General features: G+C 33.6%; 1 protein-coding gene and 1 pseudogene across 5 annotated transcripts in view; both read left to right on the top strand.

Moving 5' to 3' along the window:
• RUNDC3B (RUN domain containing 3B) overlaps window positions 1-25,328 on the top strand; it is a 158,341-nt gene that overhangs the window by 67,530 nt on the left and 65,483 nt on the right. For all 5 annotated transcript variants that reach the window (XM_036911846.2, XM_036911848.2, XM_036911847.2 and 2 more), the window contains 3 exons: window positions 9,382-9,471; window positions 11,493-11,573; window positions 22,089-22,257. In XM_036911846.2, the coding sequence (XP_036767741.2) occupies window positions 9,382-9,471; window positions 11,493-11,573; window positions 22,089-22,257 (340 nt within the window). The remainder of the gene's footprint in view (window positions 1-9,381; window positions 9,472-11,492; window positions 11,574-22,088; window positions 22,258-25,328) is intronic.
• On the top strand, window positions 2,146-2,523 carry LOC118925724 (small ubiquitin-related modifier 2-like; annotated as a pseudogene).

A 25,328-nucleotide genomic window follows, 5' to 3' on the forward strand; every position in this document is an offset into this window, starting at 1 on the left:
AAATGGTTATATAAGTGTTTACCCCAGTACAGAAGGAGGAGCTACATGACTTAAGACAGGCAAATGTGAACATACTAATCAGGGAAAATCCAAGGATAAGATTAGGTGGAGAAAGTAGGGGTAACAGAAATACAATAAATCTTCTTCTAGGGGTACTGGAAAAGTATTAGAGAATTCACGTGATCTTTTTGCCAAGGTGAGCTATTGAGGAAAAAACCCTGTAAGAGTTTCATTGTTTAGGGATTGCGGTGTTATACTGAGAAATAGCCAGAGCTGGGAGGTTGGTAGAGTCAGTAGAATCCAAGTTTTTAAAAAAAACAAAGAATTGTTTTAATAGGTTACTGGGAAGACCTAGAAATGGAGAAGTAAGGTAGAAACTGAATTAATTTGTTCAAAGTTTTTATTTCTCCTTACCCACAGACTGAAAATAATTAGAAAAATTCATCTAAAAATATAAATAAGACATTTGAAATAAGATAGAAAATTTGAATTTGAAGTAACAAATACAGAAAATACAGAGATAAAATTAGCTGTATAAAGACATTAGAACTTAAGTACACCACAGTACTAAATTTATAACAACAAAAGTTGTGTTCAGAAGACATGTTAACTTTCTCAATACCATAGGAGGAAGAGAAGTAACACTTCAGAAACTACTGAGCTGCCACAAAGTGAAAAAAAAATTGATAAACACTTTTCTCAGTTATAGAAAAATAGAGTTGTGATGAATTAACAAATCTTTCAAAAGCTAAGAAAGACTTTTGGAATCTGAATCTGTTTAAAAGTTCCATACTATTAAGGTGAAAAAAAAATTTATAAAAGGTGCTTGTGGACTACTACTTCACAGCATATACAAAAATTAACTCAAAATGAATCAGACTTAAATGTAAAACTCTTAGAAGAAACTATAAACATAAACTTTCATGACATTGGATTAATCAATAATTTCCTAGATTTGATACTAAATGTGCAAGCTACAAAATAAAGTTAGATAAATTGGACTTAATCCAAATTTAAAACTTTGTGCTTAGAAGACCATCATCAAGAAAGTAAAGAGAAGACCCACAGAATGGGAGAAAAATTATGTAAAGCATATATCTAATGAAGGACTTTTATCTAGAATACATTAAAATAGTTCTTACAAATCAGTAATAAAAAGAAAGCATTTATGCCTGAAAAAAACAAAATCCCTGATTCAAAAAAGACATATGCACCCCTATGTTTATCGCTGCATTGTTTGCAATAGCCAAGATATGGAAGCAACCAAAGTGTCCATCAGTATATGAATGGATAAAGAAAATGTACATACACACAATGAAATATTATTCAGTCATAAAAAGAAAAGAACTCCTGCCATTTGCAACAACATGGGTGGATCTAAAGGGTATTATGCCCAGTGAAATAAGCTGGGTAGTAAAAGACAAATACCGTATGATTTCATTTATTTGTGGAATATACAAACAAAGCAAACAGAAGGAACAAAACACCAGTAGACTCGTAGACACTGAGAAGTGGCTACTGGTTACCAAGGGGGAGGTATGTGGGCAGGTGTGGGGGAGAGAGGGACTGTTGAAGCACTGTAATGTACATTTGATAAAATTTAAAAAGAAAAAGAAAAGCACTTAAAAATGGGCAAAGAATCTAAGTAAACATTCTTCCAAAGAAGATATACAAATGACCAATAAACCCATAAAAGATGCTTGACATCATTAGCCATAGGGAATTGCAAATCAAAACCACAGTAAGATACCACTGCACACCCACTAGAATGTCTACAATTAAAGAACATATAATCACAAGTATTGACAAGAATGTAGGAAAATTGGAACTCTCATACATTGATAATGGGAAAATAAAATGATGCAGTCTTTTTGAAAAAGGTTAAATATAGAGTTACCATTTGACCCAGCATTTATGTATGTGTGTGTGTGTGTGTGTGTATGTGCACACACACACATACATACTTACATACATATCCAGGAGAATTGAAAACATACATTCACAAAAAATATGTACACAGATGTTCAGAGCATCAGTATTCATAATGGCCAAAAAGTGAAAACAACCCAAATGCCCATCAACTGATGAACAAATAAACAAAATGTATATTCCATACAGTGGAATGTTATCAGCCACAAAAAGTAATGCATCGCTGCTTTTGTCACTCCTGATAACGGCTTGGGTGCTTGTTCAGTGCAAGCCTGGTACTACTATTGTGAAGTGGCAGCTGAGGATACTCAGGAGCTCACTGTGGCTGACAGAAAGCTCAAGGGAGGATTCAAGACTGAGAACAATGATCATATTAATTTGAAAGTGGCAAGGCAGGATGGTTCTCTGCTGCAGTGTAAAATAAGAAACATATATCACTTAGTAAACTAATGAAAGCCTGTTGTGAATGACAAGGTTTAGATTCCCTTTTGAAGGGCAGCCTGTCAGTGAAACAGACATATGTACACTGTTGGAAATGGAGGATGAAGATATAATTGTGATGTGTTCCTGCAGAAGACAGAAGGTGTCTACTAGAAAGGGTACCTGCTACTTCACTCCAGAACTCTGCTCTGACAGACCAAGAATACATTCTCAGAAAACCAGTTTGGTTTTACCACATCCTGACTACTACAGTACAGTTTTTTCTTTCATCTTTCCTCTTCCAGATTCCTTTATCAGGAATTGGTGTATGTGCACAAGCATTTTTTTTTTAACTAAATGACCAATGGTATGTTTTGATGGACATCAAAGGGAGATGGAATGGGGAAAAATACTGGTTCTGTGAAAAGACCCCCTTTCTTTATGCTCATGCTCTTGCACCTCTTCATAGTCTAGTAAATTATTTTTTCATCTTTAAACAAAAAAAGAACAGAAAAATCCTTGCATACCTTGTTTGAAGAATTTTAATGTTTTTCATGTATTATTGTAAAACCAAGGACACTTTTACAACTTTTTTGTGTGTAGCTGTTACATGTAGGGTGATCTGTCTTTAAGCAGGGATGAATTGTTCTAAAAAAATGAATCCTAAATACTTTTCCTTTTAAGTAAAACATCTTGTTTAAATAAACTTCATTTCTTTTTTTTAAAGAAGTACTGAAATATGCTACAACATGGATGAACTTTAAAAACATTCTACTGTCTTAGAGCCAGTCACAAAATACCAGATAGTATACAATTTAATTTATATGAAATACTCAGAATACACAAATTTATATAGACAGAAAGCAGATCAATGGTTGTGTAGGTAGAGTTGGATGGGAAAAGACATTTTGGAGGAAAATGGAGGGTGACTGCCACTCAGTATCTTTTTGCGGTAATAAAAATATCAATATACTAAAAACTGTTGAATTGTACTTTAAATGGTGAGTTCTATGGTATATGAACTATATTTCAATAAAGCTGTTTAAAAAACTTTCAAGGCTCATTGAACTTACACATGGGGTAAGAAAATAACACAGGTTTTTATAGCTGAAGAAAAGTGAGTTCTATTGCACAGGGAAAGCATAAAATCTTAAATGTAAGAGAATCTCTAGAATAGTTAAGTTATTAAAGTTCTGAGTAATGGTACTGTTGCTGGGCAGCTGCATCTGGGGAGGTCATTCCCTGCGCACTAGGTGAAGCACTAGGAGAAACCTCAACCTGGACAGGAGAGGGTTCTTGACTCTGGATGAGAAAGAGTTTTTGAACAGATCTGTTGGGGGCAGGTAAGGAAGGAATTCATTGAAGTGAGAGTGGTAGGGAATGGCAGCTGCCTTGCAGGCAGCAGAGAGCAAGGAGGTGCAGAGGGAAGGAGGGAAAGTTCATTGAACTCCTACTCCGCTTAGGGCAGACTCCTTTGCCAACTCCTGAAGCCAGGGTTACCTGGCGTCCTATGTCTTCTTGGATCTGCATGGCCTGGGGACTAGCCCCTACCATCCCAGGATTTGGGGAAGCTGTAGAGCATAGGATCAGGTGAGATTATGTTCTGAGTACTTCCCAAAGGAGATTTTCAGGCAGGCTACTAAGAGCAGATCACACAGCTGCAGTTCCGTCCAGGTCACTCAGGAGACAGACACTTGCAAGCCCAAACCTGAGCTCTCAACAGCCCCTTCCTACTTACCAGGAGTAAAGCAGAGACAGAGTGAAGACTTGGGAATAAAATGAAATAGCAAAGAAACAAAATGCAATAATTTGAGCAGTGAGAAATCTTTTTTGAAAGTACGCACTTAAAGAAAAGTGCGGGCATCCTCAGAGAGGAGGTGGGCTGAAAGGCTGGGGATTCTGTCTTTAAGGCTTCCAAGAATGGAGCAAAGGGTTGGGGGGTGGGGAGGGTTGTTGGTTGTAGGCTTGGCTTGTGATTTCAAGGTGCTTATCTCTGGTGAGAGACACCTTGTCTGCTCTCCTCCATTACCAGTCCTCCAGCTAATTATGCTAAATAAACTTAACACAAGGGACTCATTGATCCTCTTCTTCTCCAAGACAGCGGTTACCCTCAAGTAGTGGTGGGGACATATCGTTTTGGCCTACTTGCTCTGCCTTTAAGGTAGGTTGTTGGCTGATTACTAAAGAATAGTTTAAGAGTCTTACTTCTTAACTCTCTGCTTTTAGAATGGAATCTTGAACTTAAGGTAGAGTCCCTCTTGTTTTTACTATGCTATTTATATATCAGCATTTTTAGGAAAATTAATCATGATGCTTGTCTCTTGTCTCTGCCCTCCATCATTACAACTATTACTGGTATACTTTATATTACTGATATTATTATTACTGATTAATGTCTCTCCTCCCATCAGAGGCCACCTTCTTCTGGATCCTGTTCCCATTCACTTCTTCTTTTAGTTACTAACTTTCTCTTTCCTCATCCTCAGTCTTTCCCTCTGCTGGGTTATTCTAACCCATATAGAAACACATACTGGTATCTCCTAACTTAAAAAGAAAGCTTTTCCAATGAACTTATATTTCCTTCTACTGCTCATTTTTATGTTCTGCTTCATCACCAAACTTCTCAAAAATGTTTATACATACTGTCCTAATTTTCTTACCTTAGAGTCACTGTTTCTGTCCACTCTTGTCCAGCTTCTGCCCCTTACCACTCCACCAATAATAATTTTTAAAATACCAACAATCTAGAAGCTACCAAATTTAATGGGCATTTCTGAGTCCACATTGTATTCCATTCATTGTCTGGCGAAAACAGCAGAATACATCCTCTTTCTTGAAAAACTTCTTTGCCTTTAACTTATCTCTATAATTGCTCTTCTGAGTATCATTTACTGGCTTCTCCTTCTCTTTATAGATTCAAATTATCAATATTCTTGGGCTCAGTACAGCACTGTCTGTTCTTTCTCTATTCATTTTCCTTTCTCCCTAAAATTTTATGTATCTCCCTATGGCTTTAAAAACTACCTGTATGATTATGATACCACATTTAAATCTTTAGTAAGATAACTCAGATATCTTGATTTTTTTCCCCCTCTAACACTTTCTATTCCCTTGTTAGCAAGTGGTTTCATAACCTACCTACATGGTTGATAAGTCAGAATCTAAAATTAATCTTTGATTCCTTTTTCTCCCTCATTCTTTATGATCATCCCATTAACAAGTCTTATAGATCCTGTATCTAAAATCTATCTTCAATTTATCCATTTACCTTTATCTCGAGGACTGCTCAGTAATGCATACCTCCTTTATCTCTTACCTCAACTTCCCTATTGGCACATATAATTATGACTGGCATTTAATAAGTTGTTCACAGTTATTATTAATGTAATATGGCGTACAAAGCCCTGTGTGACCAGACTTCTGTGGGCCTACAGTCTCAGGTTAAACATTTGGGAATGCCTTTCTTTAGTGGCTTTTTTCAAAGTTGTTTTCTCTACCTCAACCTATTTACTTTATCCTACTTAGCGTCATCTCTAATTATCTTTTTCCTTTGTAACCTGTCCCTTCCCCTAGACAAAGCTCCATAGAGAGGGAACATGTTTAGCTTGTTCACCATTTTAACTCTAGTACCTAGCACAGGTACTAGATTCCTAGTGGGAATTACATATTTTTTTATTAAACAATTAGTGAATCTCACATTCTTAGCAAAACCTTTGGAGAATTACTTTTTGATCAGCTTTTCATTCTGATTCAGTTTTACTTTGAATAGAATATAACATTTCTTTATAATGTTATAATCTGTTTTGCATGTCATGAGGGAGAATTTTCTTATCACCTCCTTTAAAGTTTCATATATGAAGACTAAACTGGGGAAGAGATCAATAATATTGATAATGAAATTTCTTTGGTTTATAACATACTCTTTCTCATACTTTAATATTGCACCTTCAGTCTGTAGAATAACGTCCAACTCTCAAAAAAAAGGAATTTTGAAACATGGTATCTTGCAGTATCAACATGATCTATACTGGTTGTTCACCTTGGATACCATCCAAAGGATATTTATTATTGAAATACTTGAAGGGCCTTAAAATAGTCTTAGATAATGAACATTAAGGATAGCAGTATAGAGACTCTTTCAATTAGAGTTACGTTTATATATGATAAGAGAAAAAATATTGTTCTTAGTAGGTGTTATTTTAAGAGCTTTTCTAGTTTCTCATGTTTTTCTAGTCAACATACAAATAATTGGAAAGAGTACACCTAATAAAAAGTAGAGGCTTTTCTTCCAGTTCACTGTAACATCAAATAATTGCTCATACTTTTCCTTTGCTTCTGAGGTACAAAGCTTATTTAAACATATGATCTAATATACAAATATTTAGATGGAAGTTTTATATATATATTTTTTATCTTGGTACTTTAAATATTTGTAAGACATTTTTGCAATTCAGTACACTTTTGGTTAGATCGTTCTCAAAAATATTTTCCTTAGAACAAAAAATATTTTCAAAAAAGAATTTTTTTTAATGTATTATACCTTACTATTACTGGATTAATCATCTTAGGCTTTATCCTTGGTTCATTTGTTACAAAACCCTTGGTTATATAAGCAGACTTTATTAATGTTCCAATTTTTCTGAGGCAAAATGAAGAGGTTGAAAGCTTGTGATCTTTTGAAGTCTTTGAAAGTGTCGTAACAGGAATCAAATTTTCAGTCAAAATTGTTGATATGTTGGTTTAAGAGAATAAAGAATTAATTTTTCCTAACAGCTTTCACCTCTTTAATGTACATGAATGACTTAAGTCTTTGATCAAATGAGAAAAATATCTTTTTCAATTCAGATCACTTTAGTTCAGTATTCTTTTACATACTGAATTGTTATTTTAAAATGTGTTATCTCAAACATATTTTATGAAAAATACTTTTCTTAATCAAAACTAATAATGAAAATGTTTAGCATACAGTGTACAATTCTCTTAACTAGCCTTTTGTCTCCCATTTATCATCTTCCCCCCTGTGCTGCAGTAAAGACTGTTAAATTTAAATCAGGTCCATGCAACAGTATGCTTTATGAGTGGAATTATTGATTTCATATATAGCAAGCATTTCACTTATATTGGTTAGCTAAAAATTCATTAGTAATACTAAAGACAAAATAACTCATCAAAATAATACTATATATACAAATACAGGAGATTTTTATACTTAAAAAAATCTCTAAAACTAGCTAGTTTTGTTTTCATTTTCTGATTCATCAGCAATCACTAATGTAATATTGACATTAGGAGAGCAAGCAAGAATAGTTTTGAATTCTTAGAATGTACTTTTAAACATGGTAGACTCAAGATGGGTAATTAAAAAGTAGACCTTTTCTTAACATAGGGGAATACTAGGAATAACAGTGATATCCAGTATCAAAAAAAAAAGAGTTCTTTCTAATACATTTGTCCTGTAGAATTTGGTGGTCTAGGACTATTGGAATCATAATTCTTCCAGCAGTCGATAAAATGTTCTGTCAACAGCCAACTTAGCCATTGGGGTAGGGACAAAATCTCAGATATAAAGATTGTCTAAATAGCTTTACCTTTTCATGGACCGCCTCAATTAAATATGTAGAAAGTCCTTCCATTTATTTTACTCTATTTGTTAGGCTGGCCATTTAGTTTTTCTTCTTTTATATAAATCAATAAAGACAATTTCCATATATCCAAGGAAACAGTACATTTATTCCAAACTAGTCTTCCCACTGTATTTGTTTGCAGCCTTACATCTGTCAGAGAAGTTTCTCTTATTTTCCTTGTACTTTTTATTTATTTTAAATTCTTTATAACCATAAGTTAAATTCTCTTTAAATATTTTTGTTTTACAAGAAGTGGTATGGTTTCATAGAAAATACAAAGAATTTAAAGAAGAATTGGGTTTCCTCTTTGAACATCTGCATGAGCTTGGGCAAATTATTTTACCCTAGCATTTTTCTTGATGGTAAATTTGAAACTAATGACAATTCCTTCCATATTTACTTTATGAACTTTTTTACATATACCAAATGATACATTTTTAGAAGTATTTAGTAAGCTATGAACTATTCAAAATTAATAGTGGAATTATGAGCATATTAAAATCTTGTCAGCCTTTATAAACTCATGAATACTGAAAAGAACAAGACAAATTTCATTTACTAAAATGTTTCCCTTTTAGGTAGTTGAGTGTTAGATTGGTGTTCTGGTAATATAAATACATTTAACAATTCAGTGATTCCTAGTTACTGAATATAAACTAGTTTTTGCATAGTATTATTTTTGAAAAGAAGCAAATTCAGTGATATTCCGTTCTTTTGTGGAAAAATATCTTAGGCCCATATTATGATAATTTTAAAAAATATCTATTTAAAATATTTAGAAATAAAATTTCAGTATTTTAAAAACTGACATTAACCAAAACAGAAGGCTTTACAGGAATTAGCAAAGATAGATTCATATTCACATTTTCTTAAAGAGCTAATAAATACTTTCTTTTTCATATGCGGCCACCTTGGTAACCCATCTGCCCTATTAGTATTGCAGTGTTAAAGGCTGGCATAAATTAGTAATAATCAGACCATTCTAGTTTTAATTTGATTAATAACCCTTGGAATTACAGAATAACGATGTACGTTTGTGTTTTTACTGTGTATAGAAGTTTGCATAGTTTTGAAAACAGAGCAGTGTAAATGACTGTGAATTTGTCACCTTTCAAATTACATTTATATTACTTCCCTATTGGGAAAATGAAAGCCAGTGTAGGCCCATTGAAAGAATGACTTTGGAGATTTTTTTAAGAGTGGTGGAAGCACTTAGACGGACTTTTTTGTTAGGTGGCAGAGTTTTTTTTTTTCTTCTATATATCTACATCTCTTGGGTGATCCATGGATGTTTTTATTTTGATAAATAAAATTTAATTCTTTCTACTTCAGTTTGAGTCTAAGTGATTTCTCTAGATAAAGTTCAGTTTTTAAAATATTTATAGATTCACTCCTTTTCACTTTTTAGGCGATTTTATGAAGATGGAGCAATTGTCTTGGGTGAGGAAGCAAATATGCTTGCTGGCATGCTGCTTGGACTCAATGCTATTGATTTCAGGTACTTAATCTAAATGCATGTCATTTTAAAATTTTAACCACGTAATAGTTTCTACTTATGATTTTATTCCTTGCTTTCTAAGTAAGGCATGCAGCTGGATATTGACATTTGATCCATATTGTTCCCTTTCAAATTCTGTTCGTTTTCTAAATGGGTTTGCTCTCAGAAAACACACTGTCGCAAACTAAGGAATTTACTGACAGACTTGCTCCCTAGCTTGGGCAAAAAGAATGCTTCGACTCCATTCCCCCAGGGAGAAAAATGGTGTGCTCTCATAGCACTGAGGGGATGTTTTAGATCTTATCTCCTAGTAATTTTCAGCTACTGCTTTTCAAATGAAAAGAAACACACTCAAAGTTCAAAGCCAGAAAGATGTTTTAAATCTCCTGTGTCGAGATAAAGAAGATTCTGGCATAAGACACTGGGTATCTTATATGTTTTATTATTATACAACTAGAATATAAAAAATATTGTTAATATTTGCTTTTATTACCAAGGTGAATTAATTCCAGATAGATTTACAGTGCTAAAAGCAGACAGTGTAAGTTCTTTTTAGATTTATGAAAGCATCTGTATTTCTTAAATTGATCCAAGATTTTACATTATACTAAAAGTAAAAGATAATTGTATAACAAGAACTCAAACATTAGAATGAAGGAAATATATTTTCTTAAGTAATGTCACTTAAAATTCCAAGAATACTAACAAAATAAATATAAAACTTGAGAACCTACCTTTAGGTCTTGAATCAAAAAATGCTGCCCATTTTTATTGATGTTACCTTTTATGTATTAAATCATTTCCTTTCATTATATTTGTCACTTTATAACTTTCCTCTATGTAAGATTTAATAAAATAGTATTAGATTAATTAGCTTAATTGTTTAGAGTGAGCATCATAGATGCAATATGAAGTTTGTCTTTTTAATTCCTCTAAGTACTTTACATGGCATGCTGCTGGCTCTGTCTAAATACAATTTTATTTTTGGTGAAAAAAAAGGCCTGATAGAAGAATTCAAACTGTTGAATTATTGTACTTCATTGATACTATATAATCATCTGAAGGTAAATGTCTCAGAGATACATTAGCGATCTTCCTGTAAATGAAGGAAAGCCTACATGAAAAGTTTGATTTGGCTCTGTCTTTATTCAAGTCTGAAATAATACTTACATACCCTTGATACTAATATATTAGAAAAAGTATTTCAACAGGCAAACTTGCCAAAGAAACCAGAAGGTGGGAGTTAGCTGATTTTTTTCCTTTGAAAATCAACATACAACTCAAATATTCCTATGTTTATCTTTGTAGAAGATGTACTTTTTTTTGAATACTAGTAATCATAAAACTAAACCCGTTTTTTTTTTTTTAACTATAACTATCCAATTGGATATACCATCATAGAAAACAAAAATTACTGGATTTGGGAGTCCAGGAGATCTAAAGTTTCTTTGCTGGCTTTATAAGATCCACAGTATGACTCTGGGCAAGTCACAACCTTTTCTTATTGTATGGCCTCAAAAAGGATTGATTGAAGATTAGGAGATTTTTAGCATTCTTTTTATATCTAGGCTCCCAGCCTTTTCACCTATTCAGATAGTTTAGAAACCTTCATTTTCTAATTAGATCTTCTAAGGAGATAGTGTCACCTGAGAATTTATATGTAAATTATATGTAAATATGAACAATAAGTCTTAATTTGAAAATGTTCTAGTAATGTCTTATAAATCCAATAAAGACCAAGATAGTGTCAAATAAATGAACAATATTTGAACATATTACTCAGTTTTTCTTTTGCACACTATATTTATACAGCTATCTATTAACTTATATGAACCTTTGTTATTGGTATTGAAGGCAGAATATCTCTATTGGGGTGTTTATTTGTAACAAGTAACTTTTAAATTACAAACAAAAACTCACTTGCAATTTGATGAAACATATAACTCTAACAAGAAATTGTTTATAACACTTTGATTTAAAACTTCATATTAATATGAAATATTTATTGTCTGTTGTCTTAGCTTCTGCCTAAAGGGTGAGGGATTGGATGGCAACTTTCCTGCTGTAATTGACTATACACCATATTTGAAGTTTACCCAAAGGTATTTGACATTTTGAAATGTGTTACTGAAATCTTACCTCATAATTGTTTTGCTGTGCAATACATTCAACTGATTGAAATAACTTTTTACAAAGCATTTATTTCAGTATCAGAAATCATTCAAAAATACAACTCCATTTTTTAGTGTTCATGAAAATACATACTTTTTATGTAGTTCTAATTCCATCATAATTTTTAAAAAATAGAATATATTTCTATTGCTGTAGTCATCATTTTAATAGCTTTATGATAGTTCATTGAGATTTCAAAACTATAGTTCATTATTTAGACTGTTTTTATTTTTTCCATTATAAAATAATAAGTTTTGTGCAAATCAATTTTTTTTTGTTTCTATGTGAATTCACAGTTATTCAGACAAATACAATGAAAAATGTCATGGCTTTTAAAGTGTGTCTTTATAAAAGAGTTGTATCTATTTATCCTATTACAGTTACAGATTTCTCACAATCTCATCTGCATTGAAAATTAATCAGATGATAGGTCTGCCTGCATAAGTGATTTCCTGATTAGAATGATGATCTTTATACACTTTTTAAATGTTATGGTCAAGCCAAAGCTGTAAGAAGATAAAAAGAGAGTAATATATGTATATATGGAATACACACATTCAGGATGCACTCACTGAGTGTGCCTAATGTAGAAAAGAAACTTTCCTAGATGCCAGGGATACATAAATGCCAAGAGTAAAGGAACTTGATAAACTTTTGGAAAAAAATACAATCCCTGTCCCCAAGATAATTAACCATCTAGTGAGAGAAGTCACTATTGTTTCAGAGCCAGAAGTGTGAAGATATTTTGGATGGTAAGAGAGATGGAGGAATGCACTATTTTGGTATCAAGATTCCTAACGAATAAGTGGATCTCCTGGGAAAAGTTTAGGATAATTCTAGTACATTAATTCTAGAAAAGAAATACAGCAAGAAGATGTTTTGGACAGTCATAAAGTTACACTGTTTTGGGAAATATTGGATTATAGGACATTTTGTGAAGATAACAAATAGTTCAAAAATAACTAGTAAAAATAATAGTAATAATATTATTGAATGCTTATTATATATCATAATTTTTCTAAGTACTTTACTTCTATTAACTCATTTAATCTTCAAAAGCCAGGAGGTTAGGCATCACTATTCTTCTTTTACAAATGAGAAAACTGAAACCTAGAGGTTGAATAACTTGCCCACAGTCACACAGCTAATTTATGCAGAATGAACCATAAATCTGGAATTAAAAAGCAGTATGACAGCTGGAGATAGGCATTTGATCACCAACATGTAGTTTGTGATTTAAGAAGTAACTTAAAATATAAAGATAAATGTAAGTACTAATTTTACTCTACTTACTTAGAGTCTGTAGTAATTATTAATTGTGGTAATAATTAAAAGATACAAAATTGTCAACTTTTCAACTAGTGCCCTCAATGATCTTACTCTGTGTCCCCAATAGCTTAACCACTTTTTTTCTGAATTTCTATGCAACTTCCTCTTTCTTTGATGCACTAATTCAAGCAAGTATGTATAGTTTCCTTTCCTTTATATACTGAGAATTCCTACCATCTTATAAAGGATACTAACATGAGAAGGGAAATACAAATTCAGCCTAGTCTTAACCAGTTATAATTAATGACCAAGGAATTTTTCCTCTTAAGAAAGATTTAAACTATCCTAATTGCCTTAAAGAACCAGTATTTTAAAAATTGAATCAATTCCACAGAATATACCTGTATTACGCACGTTTAAGAAACCTATTAGGTTCCTAATTTTAAGAAACTGTAAGAGTTCTGTCCCTCCCCAAATTATTGCCATTATTTGGAAAGTAATACATATTCATTATAGAACATTTAGAAAACACAAAAAGGTAGGTAGAAGAAAGTTTGTCACTTAATCTTGCCTTCAGGAAGCAGCTGCTAGAAGCATTAATAGTGATGAATAGCTTCCAAGCCTTTCTTAGACATAGATTTATTTTTTCTTTAATTAAAATAGAATAATAATGTACATGTAACTATGTATTTCCCTTAATACTTTAGAAGGAACGTTTTTGCATGTCACTATTCTTGTAAAGCATCATTTTCTAAAATGAATAGAATGTCATTATATGATTATCCAGTTATTGTTGGACTTTTAAGGTGCTTTCAGTTTTTCACTGTTATATACAGTATTGCAGTTAATTTCCTTATAACAACATCTTTTTATACGGACTGTGATTATTTCTTTCACTTAAAATCCAGGAGGTAGAATTTCTGGGATAAACAGTACATATGTATTACGAAAGTTTTAAATATATCCTGTCAAATTGCCCTCCAAAGAGCCATACCAATATAGTCAGCAATATGTGAGAGTGTCTGCTTCCCACCAATACCAACTGACTATTAAAAGAGTGGCCAATTCTATAAGTGAAAGATGATATCCTATTGTTGTTTTAATTTGCATTTATTTGATTGCTGGTGAAGCGGAACTTTTTAAAAATGTTTATTAGCCATTAGTCTTTTTAAATTGAGTTATATCCTTCTGAAGGTAAACATATGAAATGTCTTAATAGAAAAATCGTGAAATGTATTTTATACAGTTGGCCCTTGAACAGTGCAGGGGTTGTTAGGGATACTGACCTGCATACACTCGAAAAACCAGGTATAACTTTTAACCCCTCAAAAATGTAACTACTAATAGTCTGCTGTTGACCAGAACCCTTACTGGTAACATAAACAACTAGCACATATTTTGTATGTTATATATATTACATACTGTATGTATTATGATAAAGTAAGCTAAAGAAAATGTTTTTCATATTGTTGCAAATTTCCAAAAATTATTCCAGTATATTTATTCAAAATAATTTACATGTAAGTGGGCCTGTGCAATTCCATTTCTGATAATATATCCAAGGAAAATATAAACACTAACTCAAAAAATACCTGCACCCCATGTTCATGTTAGAATTATTTACAATAGCCAGGACATAGAAACAACCATTGTTGGGTAAACAGAGAAGTTCTGGTGTATACACAAACACATACACACATACACACACAATGGAATGTTACTCAGCAATAAAAAATGAGGAAATCCTGCCATTTGCAACAACAGGGATAGACCTTGTAGGCATTATGCTAAGTGAAATAAGTCAGACAAAGACAGTTTCTGTATGATCTCACTTATATGTGGAATCCAAAAAAAAAAGAAAAAAACAAACTCATAGAAAGAGAGATCAGACTTGTTACCAGAGGCAGAGGGTAAAGAGAGGGGGAATTGGAGGAAAGTGATCAAAAGGTACAAACTCCCACTTATAAAATAAACAAGTACTAGTAATGTAATGCACATCATGATGACTATAGCTAACACTGCTGTAAGATATATAGGAAAGTTAAGTGAGTAATTTTTTGAGCATCCTCCATACTGTTTCCTACAGTGGCTGTACCATTTACAATCTTACCAACAGTGCACAAGGGTTCCCTTTTCTCTACATCCACACCCAACATTCATTATCTTTTTCATGATGGCCATTCTAACAGATGTGAAGTGATACCTCATTGTGGTTTTAATTCACATTTCCTTAATGACTAGTGATACTGAGCATCATTTCAGATACCTGTTGGCCTTTTGCATATCTTCTTTGGAAAAATGTGTACTCAGGTCCTTTGCCCATATTTTAATTGGGCTTCTTGTCTTTTTGCTATTGAGTTGTATGAGTTTTTTTCTTACTTTGGATATTAACTCCTTATCATATTTATGATTTGCAAATATTTTTTCCATTCTGTAGCTTGCCTTTCATTTTGTTGCTGGTTTCTTCTGCTGTGCAGAAGTCTTAGTTCGATACCGTCCTACTTGTTTATTTTTGCCTTTGGTTTTATTTGCCTTTGTTGTTGGTAAGAAATCATTGCCAAGATTAATGTCAAGGAGATTACTTAACTCTGTTTTTTCTAGGAGTTTTACAGTTTCAGATTTTACATTCAAGTCTTTAATCAATTTTGAGTTGATTTTTATGTATAGTGTAAGATAGGGGTCTAGTTTCATTCTTTTGCATACGGCTCACCAGTTTTCCAGGCACCATTTATTGAAGAGACTGTCCTTCCCCCATTGTATATTCTTGGCTCTTTTGTCATAAGTTAATTTAACATATATGCATGGATTTATTTCTTGGCTGTTTTGTTACATTGATCTATGTGTCTCTATTTATGCCAATCCAATACTGTTTGGATTACTATAGATTTATAATATATTTTGAAATTTGAAAGTGTGGTGCCTCCAGCTATGTTTTTCTCAGGATTGCTTTGGCTATTGTGGCTATTGTATTTTGGCTGTTGTGGTTCCATACAAATTTGGGGCTTGTTTTTCATTTCTGTGAAAAATGTCATTGGAATTTTGATAGGGATTGCATTGAATCTGTAGATCTCTTTGGGTAATATGGACATTTGAACAATTCTAATTCTTCCAAAAGCTAAGCACAGAATATCTTTCCATTTATTTATGTCTTTAATTTCTTTCATCAGTGTCATATGATTTTCAGTGTAGAGGTCTTCTACCTCCTTGGTTAAGTTTATTCTTAAGTATTTTATTCTTTTTGATGTAATTGTAAATGGGATTATTTTCTTAATATTTCTTTCTGATAGTTTTTAGTGTGTAGAAACCAACTGATTTTTGTACATTGATTTTGTACCGTGCAACTCTACTGAATTGATTTATTTGTTCTAACAGGTTCTTTTGTTGGAGTCTTTAAGGGCTCAATACATAATATCCTATCATCTGCAAATAATGGCAGTTTTACTTCTTCCTTTCTGACTTGGATGCATTTTTTTTCTTTTTCTTGTCTAATTGCTCTGGCTAAGACTTCCAATATTGTGTTTAATAGAGTGGTGAGAGTGGACATCCTTGTCTTCTTCCTGATCTTAGAGGAAAAGCTTTCAGCTTTTCACTGTTGAGTATGATGTTAGTTACCTTTATTATGTTGACGTGTGTTCCCTCTGTATCTACTTTATTAAGAGTTTTTATGACCTTCTGTTTCTTAATACTTAAATTTACTTCTTTTCTTAAAACTATATAATGCTCTATGTTAGCTGCATCTTGTCTGATAAATTATTTTTTTATCTTAGTTGTAAGTATAATTTCCATTATAATTTTTTGACCCCATGGTATTTGAAGTGTAATTTTAAATTTTTAAACATTTTCAGGGCTTTGTTGTGATTAGTGAACGTGGTCTATATAATATATAATATATATATAATATATAAAATAATAGTTTATAAATACATTATATATAATAATGTAGTCTATGTATAATAATAGTTTCTTAAAAATTATTGAGAGATTGCTTAGAATTTTTCAGTATTCCAGTGATTGTGCCCTATATTAGATTATGCTTATTTATAATGTTTTGTGATATTTTGTATCCCTTCTCATTTTTCCCTGTTTCATCTTTTTAATTGTTGAGATGATGTATTAAATTCTTTCTCTATGATATTTGACTTGTCAGTTTTTCTTGTGATACTTTTAATTTTTGCTTAATCCTTTTTGAAGCTAATTTATTAGATGCATACTTGTTTAGAATTCTTAAATTTTCCTGATAGAGTGAATTTTTATCAATATGTGGCAACTATAAATATGTAGTAATTTTTTTATTCCTTTGAGTCCATTTCATCTGATATTAATAGTCCCATCAGCTTTCTTTACGTTAGTATTTTTCAGTATATTAAAAAAATTTTTTTCTACCATATTTCATCTAATCTGACATGCCTTCCATTGTAAATGCATCTCAGTTGAGATAAATTAATATGTGAAAAAAATGGTTTGACAGCAATAGTAAGATATCATCAATTGAAAGCTGTACCTTGATTTCAGATGTGTTAATATGTGAAAAAATATACAGCAGGAATTTATGAAACAGTGCTTTAAAATTTTGTTTCCATATTTTTAAAGTATATCTTTTAAAAATAGCTCCTAACTGGAATTTTAAAAATCAGTTTAATAGATTTTGTCTTTCAACTGAAGTACTTAGAATATTTACTGATATACTTGGATCAATATCTACTGTTGTACTTTTTGCTATTTGTCCTATGTTTTTGCATCCTTTTTTCTACCCTTCCTGTCTTTTTTTTTTCATTGATATTTCCTCTCCTCCCATTTTATTCCTCTACTAATTTACAAGGTACATACTATGCTTATCTTCTTTCACTGGCACTCTCTTAATTTTTTTTTTTTTTTTTTAGGAGAGCCAGGGAGATTTTTATTGAGAGATACAGTGAGAGGACAGACAGAGCTCCTGGCTCATGCCAGGAGGGGACAAGAGAGCCCCTCTGTTAATTTTAATATGCATATTAAAGTTGGTATCTTTACTGCCTATCCAAATAAGTGAGGACCTTGTTCTGTTTTCACTCTAGTCACTTGCATTCTTGACTTCTCCAGAATTTTAGGTCTGTCATTGATATGTTTAAAATTGTGCAAAGTCTAGCCATCATTGTTAGTATTCCATTCTCTCAATATTTGTTTAGGTTTTACCCATAAGTTTACTTTCTTCTTTTTTCACTGTTGTCTTGGATCATTTCTTTTCTGCCTGAACTACAATCATTGGAAGTTCTTTCATTGAGAATTTATTAGTACATCGCTCAGGTTTTGGTTTTCAGAATATATGCTTATGCTGCCCTCTTTTGGGGAAGATAATTTTGTTGCATATGCTATCCTAGTATAGCAGTTAGTTTTTCTTAGCATTTTGAAAAATCTTTAGTAAATATTGTAATTTCTTTATATCTGTCTTCCATTTTACTAATTCTTTCTTCAATTGTTTCTGCTTGTTAGTGCATACATTTAATTTTTAATATCAAATATAATTTTTTATAAGTTTTATTTGTCTGTTTTTCAAAGTTGGAACTTTATCATCAGCCATGCTTTCTTTTCTCCAATCCACCCAAAGCCACAGCTGTGACAGTCACATTTCCTTTGGTGTGTGTTTGTTTATTGGTTTATTTCCTAGATCACCAACTAAGAACATCTCCTTGGTTTGGCCTTTTTTAATGTGGAGGTCTCTGATTGAAATTTGCAACATTCTGAGACCACAGACTCAGGAGCCCATCAGATAAAAATAGAGATAACAGAAGATGAAATATATAATATATTCTTTGATCTTTATATTTTTGACAAGTATATTTACATTAACCTATGAAATTGTAATTTCTGAATTGGATTTATTTTGCTTCATGTTTTTGGATGTGTTTTCCATCTCTTTAATTTTAATTGTTCTGTATTCATGTGTATCTTCTAGACAACTTTATTGTTGGCCCTTAATCAAACCTGAAAATTTGATTTTCATTGTTGAATTTAACCTATTTATCATTTTTGTAGTTCATTTTATATTAGAGATTATTCAGCCATCCTATTTTTTATTTTGAATTTACTGTATTTTCTTATTTTGCACCTCCCTTTGATAGATCAGAGGTTTTTAAAATACTTTGAAGGTGATAATAGTCTATCTTTATCCTCTTTTTTTAATATGTTATTGTCATTGCTCCTATTTTAAATTTACTTTTTACTTTTTAAGTGTACTAACACCTAATCTTTCTTCTAAACTAGACATCCATTTTACCACACTTTCCTTTCCACTTAGTTTCTTCCCCTTTTTTTCACCTGTTCTGTCTTCCTCTGCCATACTGATGTCTGAGGAATTTTTTTAGAATTAATTTATTAATTTTGTTGTCATTAATCTACAATTACATGAAGAATATTATGTTTACTAGGGTCCCCCCTTCACCAAATCCCCCCCCACAAACCCCATTACAGTACTGTCCATCAGCGTAGTAAGATGCTGTAGAATCACTACTTGTCTTCTCTGTGTTGCACAGCCCTCCCCATGCCCCCACACACATTATACATGCTAATCATAATGTCCCCTTTCTTTTTCCCCATACTTATCCCTCCCTTCCCTCCCTTTCTCCCCAGTCCCTTTCCATTTGGTAACTGTTAGTCCATTCTTAGGTTCTACGATTCTGCTGCTGTTTTGTTCCTTCAGTCTTTCTTTGTTCCTATAGTCTTTGGGTTTGAGGTGAGTCTCTTGTAAGCAGCATAGAAATGGGTCTTGCTTTTTTATCCATTCTATTATTCTGTGACTTTTGATTGGTGCATTCAGTCCATTTACATTTAGGGTGATTATTGAAAGATATGTACTTATTGCCATTGCAGGCTTTAGATTCATGGTTGCCAAAGGTTCAAGGTTAGCTTCTTTAGTATCTTACTGTGTAACTTAACTCACTTATTGAGGTATTTTAGACACTGTCTGGTCATTCTTTATTTTTCTCCCTTCTTATTCCTCCTCCTCCGTTCTTTATATGTTGGTTGTTTTGTTCTGTGCTCTTTTGTGCTTCCTTTAACTGCTTTTGTGGATAGTTGATTTTATTTTTTGCCTTTAGTTAGTATTTTGTTGGTTGGTCTGCTTTCTTTGCTGTGATTTTATTTTCTCTGGTGACATCTATTTAGTTTTAGAAGTGCTCCCATCTAGAGCAGTCCCTCTAAAATACCCTGTAGAGGTGGTTTGTGGGAGGCAAATTCTCTCAACTTTTGCTTGTCTGGGAATTGTTTAATCCCTCCTTCATATTTAAATGATAGTTGTGCTGGATACAGTATTCTTGGTTCAAGGCCCTTCTGTTTTATTGCATTAAATATATCATGCCATTCTCTTCTGGCCTGTAAGGTTTCTGTTGAGAAGTCTTCTGATGATAGCCTGATGGGTTTTCCTTTGTAGGTGACCTTTTTCCTCTCTCTAGCTGCCTTTAAAACTCTGTCCTTGTTCTTGATCTTTGCCATTTTGATTATTATGTGTCTTGATGTTGTCCTCTTTGGATCCTTTCTGTTGAGAGTTTTGTACACTTCCATGGTCTGATCGATTATTTCCTCCCCCAGTTTGGGGAAGTTTACAGCAATTATTTCTTCAAATACTCTTTCTATTCCTTTTTCTCTCTCTTCTTCTTCTTCTGGTACCCCTATAATGCAGATATTGTTCCTTTTGGATTGGTCACACAGTTCTCTTAATATTGTTTCATTCCTGGAGATCCTTTTATCTCTCTCTGCATCAGCTTCTATGCGTTTCTGTTCTCTGGTTTCTATTCCATCAATGGCCTCTTGCATCTTATCCATTCTTTTTATAAATCCTTCCAGAGATAGTTTCATTTATGTAGTCTCCCTCCGGACGTCTGTAATGTCCTTCCGGACTTAATCCCTTAGCTTTTGCATATTTCTCTGCAACTCCATCAGCATGGTTATGAGCTTTATTTTTTATTCTTTTTCAGGAAGACTGGTTAGGTCTATCTCCTTCTCAGGGTTTGCCTCTGTGATCTTGGTCTGTATCAATTTCTTCTGCCTTTTCATGGTGATAGATATATTTTGGGGAGCTGGCACGTGTGTTGGGTAAGAGAAAGTCCCTTCTTGCCAGTTTATGGCCTTCCTCTCCTGGGAGAACAGCGGCTTCTAGCAGCTTGTGCCTAGCAGCTGCGTGCAAATGGGGCTTCTGATCTTGCCTGGCTGCTATGGAGTTTATTTAGCTCTGCAGTTGCTGTGGGCATGGCCAGCCTCAGGCTGCTGCTCCAATATGGCAGAGCCGCGTTGGAGGGGTAACAGGCGGGAGGCTGTTTATTGCAGTGAGGGGCCTCCGAGCTGCGCTGTGGGGGTTCTGTCCCAGGTGCGCCAGCTGTGGGGACCCGCTCACAGGTCTTACTGTTCTGTTTCCCTAGTATCCAGGACCCCACGCATGCACTGTGTCTGCTCTCTGGGGCGGATGGCTAGGGCTGGGTGTTCAGCAGTCCTGGGCTCCCTTTCCCTCCCTGCTCCAACTCCTCTCCTCCCGCTGGGAGCTGGGTTGAGGGGCACTCGGGTCCTGCCAGGCCGCGGCTTGTATCTTATCCCTTTCACGAGGCACTGGGTTCTCATGGGTGTGGATGTAGTTGATGTCTGAGGAATTTTAGATACAGATTATAATGGATGTTCTCTCTACACCTCTGCCACTCCTTCCCATAAAAGAAACTGCTTAGGGGTGACTGGGTTTTTTGGACCTCTTGTTATCTTCTCTTTGCCAAAGCTAAGCTGACCTTGAACACTACCCTGATGTGTACTCCACTGCCTGCCTTGAGTGGAGATTGGACAGGAAGTAATCTGCCTGGGGCAATGAAAATAATCTTCTATAAAGCTCTTCTCAGTGCATCTAGAGCTTCTAGATCTCTTCTGAGGAAGTCTTTTCTCCTCAAGGCATTTTCAGTTTTTTTGTTAATTCCTTAGATCTGTAAACCTCACTTGCATCTCTTTGGTATTTCTAGATTTGAGTTTATGAGATGCAGTCATGCAAGCTTCTCTTTTTTTTTTTTCAGCACTCAAGTCTTTATAATATCATTAATATAATTGTATGTTTAATGCTAAATATTTTGGAGTTTGGTCAACAGTACCTTGCAAATACAGAAGTATTTCTTAAAAATCATAGTGGAATGTGTTATTAACTTTATTTCTTTTTTTAACTCTGATCTTCCCAGTTCTGATAGCATCAGCAGTGATGAGGAAGAGCTGAGGACTTTGGGAAGTAGTGATAGTGAGAGCAGCACTCCAGAGAATGTCAGGCCTCCTTTCATCATGGATGACAATACTTGGTTCAACAAGTTTAAGAGAGTTAAACAGAAGTATCAACTAACCCTGGAACAGAAGGTATCAGTTGCTAAAAGTCATTTAATTTGGTTCTACTTATTGTGTTTTGCCTGTCAGTGCCAAAAGATGTTTTTAGTTGAATGTAAGTATCTACCCATTACTACTTCCTTTCTGTTCTTGAATTGTCCTTCTCCTAATTTTAAATGCGAAGTTTTTAGATGTTGTGTTCATTTTCTAATTTTATGTTTTAATATAAAAATAAGTGATTTAATCTTCTGTAAGCAGTTTCATTGACATTTTAGTTTATATGATTAATTTTACAAAAGATCATTTGGTTTGTGAAAATTCAGTCATTCTTTTTCACTGTATTACTTATTTTACCTTCTTTTTAAATTATTATTCATAGGCGATATGTAGGAAAATTCAATGGAATTAGCAGTACAAATACTAAAATAAACAGTACTATGAAGAAAATAGTTACAAAGTATATTTACAAATATGAATAGATTTCCTATATACAAACAGCTATTGGTTACAAAATACAGAGATCTCATTATAAAAGGTACAAAATGTAATGTATATGAAAAAATTGTTAATGAAAATACCGACAGCATTTTTCAATGAACTGGAACAAATAGTTCTAAAATTCATATGGAACTGCAAAAGACCCTGAATAGCCAAAGTAATCCTGAGAAGGAAAAATAAAGCAGGGGGAATCTCACTTCCCAACTTCAAGCTCTACTACAAAGCCACAGTAATCAAGACAATTTGGTACTGGCATAAGAACAGACCCATAGACCAGAGGAACAGAATAGAGAGCCCAGATATAAACCCAAGCTTATGTAGTCAATTAATATATGATAAAGGAGCCGTGGACATAAAATGGGGAAATAACAGCCTCTTCAACAACTGGTGTTGGCAAACAGGACAGCTACATGTAAGAGAATGAAACTGGATCATTGTCTAACCCAATAAACAAAGGTAAACTTGAAATGGATCAAAGACCTGAATGTAAGCCATGAAACCATAAAACTCTTAGAAGAAAACATAGGCAAAACTCTCTTGAATATAATCATGAACAACTTCTTCATGAACATATCTCTACAGGCAAGGGAAACAAAAATGAACAAGTGGGACTATATCAAACTAAACACCTTCTGTACAGCAAAGGACACTATCAGTAGAACAAAAAGGCATCCTACAGTATGGAGAATATATTTGTAAACAACATATCCGACAAGGGGTTAACATCCAAAATATATAAAGAACTCACACACCTCAACACCCAAAAAGCAAAAACCTGATTAAAAAAATGGTGAGAATCTAAAAAGACACTTCTCCAAAGAAGAAATTCAGATGGACAACAGGCAGATGAAAAGATGCTGAACATCGCTAATCATCAGAGAAATGCAAATTAAAACCACAATGAGATATTACCTCACACCAGTAAGGATCGCCACCATCCAAAAGACAAACAACAACAAATGTTGGCGAGGTTGCGGAGAAAGGGGAACCCTCCTACACTGCTGGTGGGAATGTAAGCTAGTTCAACCATTGTGGAAAGCAATACGGAGGTTCCTCAAAAAACTCAAAATAGAAATACCATTTGACCCAGAAATTCCACTCCTAGGAATTTACCCTAAGAATGCAGGAGCCCAGTTTGAAAAAGACATATGCACCCCTACGTTTATCACAGCACTATTTACAATAGCCAAGAAATGGAAGCAACCTAAGTGTCCATCAGTAGATGAATGGATAAAGAAGAAGTGGTACATATACACAATGGAATATTATTCAGCTATAAGAAGAAAACAAATCCTACCATTTGCAACAACATGGATGGAGCTAGAGGGTATTATGCTCAGTGAAATAAGCCAGGCAGAGAAAGACAAGTATCAAATGATTTCACTCATCTGTGGAGTTTAAGAACAAAGGAAAAACTGAAGGAACAAAACAGCAGCAGACTCACAGAACCCTACAATGGACTAACAGTTAACCAAAGGGAAAGGGACTGGGAAGGATGGGTGGGAAGGAAGGGATAAGGGGAAAAAGGGGCATTACGATTAGCACACATAGTGTGGCGGGGGGCACGGGGAAGGCAGTATAGCACGGAGAAGACAAGTAGTGATTCTATAGCATCTTACTACTCTGATGGACAATGACTGTGATGGGGTATGTGGTGGGGACTTGATAATGCGGGAAACCTGGTAACCACAAAGTTGCTCATTTAATTGTATAATTAATGATACTGAAATAAAAAAAACAAGGTTACAGGTGGGACCTCAGTGTTCATGTTTTATGTTGTTATATAAAAAATATTTTTCTATAAAACATAACTTTATACTGTATGAAAATAATATGAATATACTATTGTGGAAATGTCCAGAAAAACAAAAAACAAAACAAAACAAAGAAACTTTAATACTCTTTTAAAGAAGACTACTACCAGTAAGAAGTCATACTAAAATAATGTGAAAGCCTATATATTACAGAAATCTGAAAATGCTGAGTAGAATACACTAAAAGAGTTTCATGAAGATCTGATATTTTGAGGAATAGGAACTCACTAAGGACCAGACACCAAAAGGGACCTGAAATCAAGAATAATAAGTTAATTAAAGCCACTGCAGGCCCTAGTCAGGGACAGTTCTCTTAACCCAGGTACTTATGTTTTAATACCATCAGGGGAACAGTAAATCTAGGTCCCCTATTATTCAAGATAGAATTACCTAGAAGGAGAAGGGAGATGCAAAATGGCAGATAAATATATAAACCTTGACTACAGGAAACAACAATGTTCATGACCAAAACAGGGTGGCAGGGGTTGACTGGAATATGTTTAATAAGTAGCTTTCACAGAAAAAATGGAGGAGCCTTGATTTACCTGTAGCATTTGCTGATTTCTCTGGATTACATATTTCCAAAATGAACTCCAGTATTCAGTCAAATACTGGGTAAATATTCCAGTATTCAGTTGTGAGTACAGAATTGGGAAGAGATGCACAGTAACACACCATTATATTCTGTTTCTACCAGACAGACACAATAGATGTAAATGATTTCAGGAACACAGATAATAATAATAAAATATGGTAAAGTACATAGGAAGTAATGAGTTTTAAGTAGGTATT

Source organism: Manis pentadactyla, chromosome 7 (genome assembly GCF_030020395.1).
Source record: "Manis pentadactyla isolate mManPen7 chromosome 7, mManPen7.hap1, whole genome shotgun sequence".
NCBI lineage: Eukaryota > Metazoa > Chordata > Mammalia > Pholidota > Manidae > Manis > Manis pentadactyla.